Source organism: Perna viridis, chromosome 5 (assembly GCF_037379345.1).
Source record: "Perna viridis isolate PV_CMFRI_1.1 ecotype Kerala chromosome 5, ASM3737934v1, whole genome shotgun sequence".
Classification (NCBI taxonomy): Eukaryota; Metazoa; Mollusca; class Bivalvia; order Mytilida; family Mytilidae; genus Perna; species Perna viridis.
Genome location: NC_142449.1, coordinates 22,806,643 through 22,816,874, shown reverse-complemented (window position 1 = coordinate 22,816,874; position 10,232 = coordinate 22,806,643). Strand labels below are relative to the sequence as shown.

The following is a 10,232-nucleotide window of genomic DNA, read 5'->3' as shown; positions in this document are numbered from 1 at the left end:
GGTTCATTTCTGTTTCTTATCTGGTTGTTTCACCTCTTCCAGATATCCACATCTTTTTCCCATTTGTTGTCCAACATTATTTGGGGATATTTAACAATTGTACCATGAAGTAATGACAGGTAAGGCTACCAAAGAAGTTAGATTGCAATGCAATCATCAAAGAAATTTCAACAAAGCCACGGTAATGGTTGGTAGATAAGATCTACTGATCCAACTGGATTTTACTGGTCTCGGACCAGGGTTAATTTTGACCCCTGGTATTACTGTAAAGATTTTATGAAATTATTCCACTAAGTGCCATAAAACAACAGGAAGTCTGTGATTGATTTTAGGGGTTGTGACTTGAACCGTTTATGAATAAGGGGTCAAAAAGGGACCAAGAATAATAATTTTTCTGACATTATCTGGACAATAACTTGGCCTCAAGTGAATGGATCTCTTTGATATTAGAGAACAAATTGCCATACTACTTAAGGAAGGGTTAGATTGATTTTTTTGGAATGACTGGACAAAAAGGGGCCAGATAAATTCAGTGTTCATGTTTTGACAGTAACTTGAGTAAATGTGAATAGATCTGTTCTAAATTTTACCGCAATGTGTCATCCTACAAAAAGAGAGTTGTAATTGAATTTGGGGGTTGTGACTTTAGCTATAAAAGAATGAGAGCCCAAAAGGGACCAGAAACCAAACATTTTTTAAGTTTAGATAATAACTTTAGTAAAACTGATTGGAACTCTTTGAAATTGTAACATAAGGTGCCACACCACCAAAGGAAAGCAAGGATTAATTGGGGTGTGACTTTAACCATTTCAGATGAGTGACCCAAAAAGGGGTCAGAAACAAGCATTTTTCTGATGTCCTGACAATAAGATTTCCTTGAAATTACATTGCAGGGTGCCATGCAGTATGAGGAAAACAAGGATTAATTTTCACTATGTTACATGTATTGTTTGGGAATAAGAGCCAAAAAGGAGCCTCATCATAACCTGCCTTTTATGAAATTAAAAATTTTTCAAAGTGTTGTAAGTTGTATATCTAAACTTGATAAATACTCAGGAAGGAAATTTGTCTTTTTAATTGTATCATTAACACTATTAGGTCTTAACTAATATGATCATAATATCAAAGATTTGTCCCATGTGGCCTTACATAAATGAAACCACTGGTACTCCTAGACTTGTTTGGGGTTATATTTCAATCAACTTGTCCATCTATCCATCATTTACACTTCGTAACATATTTCTCTGCTTCTATTTAAGGGAATGCTTAGATATTTGATATATTGCTTTTGCATGATGATTCAACCATGTCACCTCTTTTCAGGTTCCTTGCTCATCGACTTCATGTTACCATTTCATATACTTCATAGCCTCAGTGTCTCCCTCCTTTCCATGTTGAGTAGGAGTATTCTTAGAACAACATGGCATGCAACCTACTGTTTAGCGCTTAGTTATCGAAATCAGGTCAGATAAGTGAAATATTTAAGTGGTAACATTTTCATTCCATATCAGAATTTCATTCTGTGACAAACATTTAATAACACTATCCATATTTGCCCAAACTGTTCACCACTGTGGTCATATCAAGCTGCATCCTGTGAAGCATTTTATTGGTTAAGATTTACATATAAGGGGCTGTTTTTTTTTATTATTTTAGAGTGTATTTTTTTTTGTTTTAAAGTTATTCACATGAATTCATTGAAGGTTAATTTAAGTGCCTTAAAAACAAAAAGGTCTATATTCAAAGAAAATTGTAAAATTCACCTGCATTACCGGTACTTGTCAGAAGGTTCCATCAGAACCATGTATAATAATATCTACATATTTTACAGTCAACCAAGATTTATTTACAACAAAAAAAAAAAAAAAATATATATATATATATATATCTACTTAATGAACGAATTTGTTTCAATGAAAATATCTTGTACATGTATTTTAAATTATTTTTTTTTACAGTTATTTGATCTGTTATTGTTGATTTAAGCACAGATTCCTGATAATAAAAAACAAATACTGCAGAAGTTTTTTTTTCTGTATCTTCTCTTTGCTGTCTCCCTCCTAAGTTTTACATAGCAAATATAAATATATATATATCATCCAATATAATAAATTCTTATTTTTATTATTACATAACAAGCCTTCGCAACAAAAATAAATACATATTCAAGACCTGCTCTAGAAAAAGGTACATTTTTTTTCAAAATTTCACTGACTAGTAACTTGAATGCATGCATTATGACACTTCCACACTTCATGTACAAAGTCTTTCAATTTACAATAAAGACACAAAAATATGAAAAAAATGTGGCTTAAAATTATTACACAACTAGGAAAATTATTCATAGAAAGAGTAAATACTATTAATGCAGTACCTTTTGTTGCATGAAGTACAGCTTTGAGTACAAAACTTTGTAAGAATCAGACAAAATACTAATCTCGCATGTATAAAAAAAACCCAACCAATTTAGCCCTATAATTTCATTCAAGGAAGTCTTCTCTACTTGAAATGATTTCTGCATCACTTGACATATTAGGAAATGTTAGAAAATTTAGGATCTGCCTGTGGAATGTTAATTTGCAAAGCAATTTGATGAAATTAACTCAGTTAAACAGCATGTTAAGGAAAACCATGTCTTTATCCTAATGATAATAATAGTCCAATTTACAATGTCAAAGTGGTGGGTTTTTTCATACCATGGTCCATCCATTGTCTGGTTCTTACAGTCATTAATAGACAAAAAAATACATCCCTACATGATTTTTTTGACAGCACTTATAGTGTATGTCCGTTTATATCAAGCCACACATCAAATCTGAAATCAATCCATCCATAGGGAGCTGAGAAATTTTCTTCATCATTTCATGTAGTGAAAAAATGAAAAATGACTATGTAGTTCATAATGGATAGCAAACAAAATATTACAATGTATGCTCCATCTACATAAAGCCACACACCAAACTTGAATCAATCCATCCATTGAAAACTAAGTTAATTGCCAAAAAAAATGGATGGACAAAAATGAAAGCTGATTATTAAAAATTCAAAATTACCAAAGGAATACATGTAATGCCAGTGGCAGACCCAGAGGGGACATTTCCCCCTCCCCTCCCCCCATTTTGATTTTTTTTTAAGATGAAATCTTGATTTTTTACCTACTGGTAATTCTTATTTTATTTACATTTCCGTACCCTAAAAATCTGGACCCTCCACTGAATGTGACTTTCAAAATATCTTCATACTTATAACAAACAGGTCTATACCATTGCAAGGGTATGTTTCTTCAATGAAAACTAATAGCGAAAGTGAGAATGTAGATACCCTGCAAAAGCCTGCATGATACTCTTCCATATATACAAACTGTAGAAGACTAAAATTCCTAAACTCCATACCAAATAGGATAGGTCTCACTAACCATTTCCGGGTCAAATGGCCACCCCTATGTAGTACCAAAAACACACTGAACCTAGACTTATGCATTGTAAGTGCATTATTTGTGTGTATTCTGATTATAACTAGTCAAAATAAAGCAGAGAATGTATACTTTAAAACCATATACAATGTATGTAATTTACTACAAAAGTGTATGAATATTGTTTACATGTGTAATTTACCTCCATGCTGTCAGTTAGCAGAAAATGTAAAGATGTGGATTTTCAGTATTATTTATTCAAGTAAATTTTGTGAAGAATTTCTATAATCATCATACCATTGGCATAATGATTTTGAATAATGATATTATCCAAGCTTCGCAATGGTATGCAACTTTAAGATGTCATTTGTCCTGGGAATTCACAGTGAAACTTTGAAAATTACTTTTTTAACATGTAAAGTAATGGAAACGATAGAAGTGGTTAGTGAGACCGTAGAATCAATGCACTGTATAAAATTAAGCTTGCCTCCTACCTTTAGCACAGCAGGTTGAACCCATGATCAATGGGTTATCTTCTAAATTAAAAAAAATTATCAAACAATCAGAAACTATTCCTATCATGAAAGGTTACAAAGGTAAAAGTATGGCATGATGCATTTGATCATCCACGAACAGAATTTTAACAGAATTGTGATTATCAAATTTGATAGAATGCTAAAGAATGTATTACCGGTAGATAACTAGTGATTTTTTTTAACTTTTTGGGGGATATAATAAATCAATACAATTTACATCATATCTGGTACCGACATTACAATGCAATGTACTGAGGATCAAATTAATAACAACCTAACAATCATTTAAATGATTTATCAAAAAATAGAAGTTTCTGGTTTATGATGAAAATTTATTTATATACATAAATAATTTATTTTTATTTATTTATTTAATTGGACCCCTTATTTTAATATGATGTGCTTCAAAGGCCCTAGGTTTTTAAGCACCCTGCCCTTTTCTGTTAATTTTCTCTTTATATAAGTTAACACTTCCCTGATGAGCCTTCAAATTGGCCTCTAACATGCTTGAGTACCCTCTTTTCCCTGAATTACCCTGCATTTTTCAAAAGCTGCAGCACTCATTTCCACCAGACTATAAAGTACCACATACAATAAGCCATGTAGAAAAAAACGTTGGAAGTAAATGACACTGTTTAGTGAATAAATCGATTTTTTAAAGTGATTTTAAATATTTAGCTTTATGGAAGCCTAAGATCTGCCAAAAGAAGCATTTAGAAATCATAAACAATAACTCAAAAATTGCAAAAATGCTCCAAAAAGTGTCAAATTTCAGCATATTTCATAGAAAATAAGCATATTTGCCAAATTTGGAATAACATATTTTCAACCATTGAAAGTAGACACATTTACAAATGTAGTAGTACATGCTAAATCATTCATTTATCATTATACAACAGAAAAAAATCTCCATATCAAATTTCTAAATTTCCAGTCTAGGGGGGGCAAACATGGACCTTATCACACTTTGTACTTTTTTCATTATCTTTGAATGATCTTCATTTAGGTACACTGTGTATACTGTACTGTCTTATAAATTAAAACGTGACAAAACAAGCATTCTAAACATAACACCTAGGCAAGACAAGTACAGCACATGATCTTCCATAGATTCTGGTGCTAAAACTTTCTACAATACCTATCTCATCTTTCAGTGGATCATACAACTGAATCAAGGTAGAAAGATAGTGTTCACCATTTATACCACCAACAACATAAATTTTATTGTCAATCATACACATTCCAGCTTCTCGAATGTTCAAGCTTCGCTGACATAATGTCCACTGATTGGCAACAGGGCAATATCTTTCTATGGCTATCACAGGCACCGGGAAACCATAATTGTCCTCAACATTTCCACCAATCACATACAAATTATTTTGTACTTCTGCCATAGAGTGGTTCATCCTCATCTGTAACATGGATGCTTTCTCTTCCCAGTTGTCAAGATTTGGATCATAGCATAAGAACTTTTTTGTGCTCCCTGTAAGTGTTTGGCCACCAGAAACATAAATTTTGTTCAGGCATACTGCACCAGCATGTCCATACAAGTGTCTATCAAGGGGACACTTAAACTCCCATTCATTCTTAGCAATGTCAAAACACTCCATTGTGTACATCACTTTATTTTCATCTTGACCAGCTATGGCATACAATTTGTGATCCACAGCCACCAAAACAAAATCTTTGCGAGGCTCATTCATGGCTGCCAAGTCATACCATCTATCAAACCTAGCATCATATCTGAAGCATCTTGCAGTTGCGATTTCATTCTGACTACTATCATACTTTCCACCGCATGTGTACATAAAATTGTCTACAACAACTACAGCAGGATTGTATAATGGCACAATAGTGTCTCGTAGATAGTCACGTCTCTTTGTTTTCAATGTATAGTGTTCCAGATTTTGTGCATGGCACATCACGATAGATTTCATATCAGATCTGACTTGAGTTCTTTGTGTCTGTAGCATTGACTGTTTACCAACAACAATGTGATAATCCTTGGCATCTGTCAGTAGCTGGTTACATTCACGATTCTGTTGCATGATGGGAACTTGACTCACTTTTTCCACAAGCTCTTCGCCAGAAAGCAAAGGAAGTCTGATATTTTTCATAAGTAAAGGAACAGTACTCTCCCTTTCTACTGGATTGTATTCAATCCATTTCAGCAGTGTTTGAAAGAGAAGATACTCTGATGTGATGTTCAGACTATTTTCTTGCAGTAAAAAAGAAAGCTGTGTTGTTGACAGTGTGTAATACTGGTCAGTGTCTGAAACCGTTTCAAAATTGCCTAAAATGAATTTTTTAGCAATGGCAGTAAGAGCTGAGAGGCTGTAAAGCTCAGCGAGATTCAAAATATCAACACAATTTCCAACAGTAATGGATGATTCTAGATATTTACTACACAGAATCACAGCATCAGTAATTTGTAGGTGTGTAGCAGCAGCCAAAACTTCCTCAACATTATCAGAGTTAAGTTCCAGCACACCAGTATAAGCAAAGTCTATGATTATCTCTAGACCACATCCTGTTATACCCTTCAAGTCAACACTATCTTCTCTACTTTCTCTCATGTTACCTACAACAATAATTATATTATAATTAGACAAAACTTTTTTTAAAAAGAGCCCAAATGTTTAATTTGAAAAAAGAAAATCATCATTTCATTAACTTGGTTGATGATAAAATAGACATGTCATTCCAGGGAAATACCTATTGGAAGCATACAAAATTGTATGATAATAACAATAAATATAGAATTGAATTAAATTTTGTGCACAATCTATGTATATATAAGGATTTCACATGAAAATCTTTAATAATTGTGTCCTGGTAACTGTTTTTTTTCTTAAAGTTAATATAATCATGTTTTTTTTTGTTTATGCTTTATGAACTTATTAAAATATTATTATAATTTGAGCACATTGCAAGTATATAGTGTATGTACATGTATTCTTATCCCACTCTATACTGGGTAGTGTAAAAGTACTTTATACGTGGATACCAATTTTCGTGGATAAGGGAAGAAACACAAGCTCATAGATTCTTGAATTTGTGGTTTTCAGAATACATGTCAATGGAAATCTCCTTTTCGTAGGGAACCATATTTTTGTTTACCTGTGAAAACCACAAAAATTGGTATCCCATGAACAATAGTACTTTCACAGTATGTCTGAAAATCTTCATTTTGTTGTTAAAGATACTTGTACATGTATAATAGACGTACAGTGAAACCTGTCTAAACTGAACCCCTTTTGCTTTGAGAACTTTGTTTGGTTAAGACAAGTATTTGGTTTATGAAGGTTCAAAAAGTTTTGAAACTGATATAAAGGGTCTTCAGAAGACGTCTGATTTCCCCAGGTTATTTGTTTAGATAGGTTTCATTTTCATGACTGTACAATGTATATCTATAAAAGTGTTTCTTATTGGAGATGATTTCAAAAAAATAAATAAAAAAGGTACATGTACTTGTACACCTACCTGTAAGCATTACTTGAAAGTAATCACTGCAAGCAGCCATCACAGCCTTATGAACAAGAAATCTAGCACCATCTGCACACAAAGAGTAGTCACACAGTATACCCCCTTTTCTCAAATCATGCAAGCCCTTCATGACTTTGGAACAGTAATTCTTGGCAACCAGTGACATACTGATATTGTCAAGTTCTTCACAGGGAGGCTCATTGATTGCAGTAGCAGATGTTGATGGACGTGGTTGTTTCCTTGGAGACAATGGCATCTTAGCTAGATTGTTCTTGTGAGTCCGTTGTTCAGGACCTAACCCGCCTAAAAAAAAAACTAGCATTAATCATATTATCTAAATCACAACATAGCTTTTTGTCAATTATGCTAAAACCTTTGGTGTGCATTTGTGTACATCATAGGTCATGTGTAAAATTTTCCCACTTTCCACAGAGAACTGTTATTGTTCCAATATTTATTTTGAAAAGTATATTGCTGGAGCTGCTTGTGACAGTAAAATAACATTTGAAGTATGGCAGAACTCACGGTGCACACTTTTAGAAAGACCTCTATAAAAAAAAGTCTAAAAGCTGATTTTAGGATGATTAAATGTTTTAATGATAAAAAAAAAAAAAAAAAAAAAATTAAAGACACTTATTCACGTTTTTGATTACACTGTTAAACCAGTTTTATATTCCGGTGATATATGGGGTAGTTTTCGAAGTGACAAACTTAATGAATTTAACAATTGTTATTACTAAAAATTATGCTCTGATTTACAGTGAGAAAATGTGTAAATATTTACTTGCAGTAAATAAAAGGGCAACAATCATTGGTATTAAGGGAGAATTAAGTCAATAATGAGCGAGGTTATTTTAAATACAATGTATATTATCATATTAAGCCAGATTATAATTTAATGATAATGAACACATCACCCAAGCTTTCCTTACATCTAAACAATTATCAAAGGATAAAAAATCATCATGGATTAGTTGTATTCAGGTTATACAAGAATTTATAGGCATACCAGAAAGCAAATTTATTACTGAAAATTCAAATAAAAGATTAGTTTTAAAAACATTACATGAAATTTTTTTTTTAAATGTTGGTATTTTGTGCTTATCAAAACCAAAATCATGGCAATAAAATCAGAACCCATAGATTTCCATTTGGAATATATTTAGAATGTGGAGATTATAAAAAAAAAGAAAAACAATTAAAAAAATTTAGAATCAGTAACCATAATCTTGAAATAGAAAAGAGGTATTATATACATTGTATGTCTTCAGGCCAACCAAAAACTTTGTAAAACTATGTTCTTCAGAAACCGAAGATGAAATTCACAAATGTAATAAACTTGATCATATTATCATCATGTGATCATATTAGAAAACAATTTTTAAACATAATAAACATTAAAGATTAAAGCAGGCGGAGCTTGTTACCTTTGGAACGGAATGGAGCAGAAACGATTATTTCAAGCTTTAAATAATAGGAATAAGTTTGTATTGTAACTGTCTTTACTTTAAATCAGTTATATCCACTAATAACAAAATTAAATGAAGAGAAAAATAACTTGTTTGTAGTTTCATCAAATTAAACTATTGATAATTTTAGTTCCCTTGCTTTGGTATATCGTTTTTTAACATTGTATCCTGGTATTTTTGGTGTAGTTAATATCATGTGTCATAACTTAAAAGATGTGTTTCATGTATACTCAGAATATATATATTTGTATGCTTGAATAATTTTCCTTTTCTCTCTCATGAAAGTGTAAGTTTATGATTTTGTTCAAAATTCAAGAATGCAGAGAGCTTACTTTAGTTTTCCAGAATAACAAATTAATTTCTGCCAACTATGCCTAGTTTTGACAAATAGAGGTGTTTTTTTTCTATCTTGAAGAGTCATATGACTTTCACAACAAAAGGTGATGTGTCTGATAACCACTATCATCTGACTATCATTGATTAATGCTTTTAATATTTTCTATGCGAACAAAAAGGAATAACTTTTATGTTTCTTAAGGTGACAATATGACAATAAAAATGAAAGAAAGAATTCATCAATTATATATGAACTTTTATGAATTTTATATGATTTAAATATCTTACAAAAATGAATGTTATTGTGTCTCATTATATTTATATCCATGAATTTCTAAATTCAATTATGTGTGTATTTAAGCAATATTTGCATACTTTAATTTGTACAAAATGTAACATTAGATACATGTACATGTATAAGTGATATACTATATTTGTACTTAGGGGTGTCACTGTTAGGCCAGGGAATTGATAACACTGGCACTAGTTTCAAAAGTTTTATCCCTTTCCCTTCCCTTTACATGAAGGGGATAATAATGTTAAAAAGTGCCTGTGCTTGATATGGACGCATTCAATTTGCATTTCTCAAAATTTTCTTAAATATACCTTGTAATAGTTGTATTGACACTTACTTAGCTATATTATTAAGCAATTGATGATTCACCCATACCCAAAACTTATAATACTTCCAAGACTATTGAACGTATTAGGCCTATAACACTGCTTGCCTAAATGTGAGCTAAAATATTTAAAAAAAACTATTTTCAATTATCAGCTGACATAACAAGTGAAGTAATCAAAACAAAAACATCTGCCAAATATTTTTTGCTAAATCTATTAGTTTGACTTCGAACTCAGACTGTTTTAGGGCGAGTAGCCCGAAAATGATTCTCCCCTTTGCGCTGTAAGTTATCATCAAGATGGCTAATTCTTTAGTTTTGAAAATGGTTAATGTATGTTACATTTATTTACACATTAAACAAAATATGAAAA

General features: G+C 31.7%; 1 protein-coding gene across 1 annotated transcript; it reads right to left on the bottom strand.

Annotated features, from left to right (window-relative positions):
- Positions 1-2,108: 2,108 nt before the first annotated feature.
- On the bottom strand, positions 2,109-10,062 carry LOC148616548 (kelch-like protein 13). Its single transcript, XM_088583697.1, has 3 exons — positions 9,872-10,062; positions 7,432-7,737; positions 2,109-6,529 (listed from the first exon to the last, which is right to left on the bottom strand). Exons 2-3 carry the CDS (start codon positions 7,688-7,690, stop codon positions 5,010-5,012), a joined length of 1,779 nt encoding a protein of 592 aa, XP_088439823.1. The 5' UTR covers positions 7,691-7,737; positions 9,872-10,062; the 3' UTR covers positions 2,109-5,009.
- Positions 10,063-10,232: the final 170 nt, after the last annotated feature.

Bases quoted from the DNA above. Each gene is read 5' to 3' on its own strand.
- LOC148616548 (XM_088583697.1), bottom strand. From the start codon at position 7,690: ATGCCATTGTCTCCAAGGAAACAACCACGTCCATCAACATCTGCTACT. The intron at 6,530-7,431 runs GTAGGTGTACAA...TTATTGTTGTAG, and splicing joins CTTTCAAGTAATGCTTACAG to GTAACATGAGAGAAAGTAGA.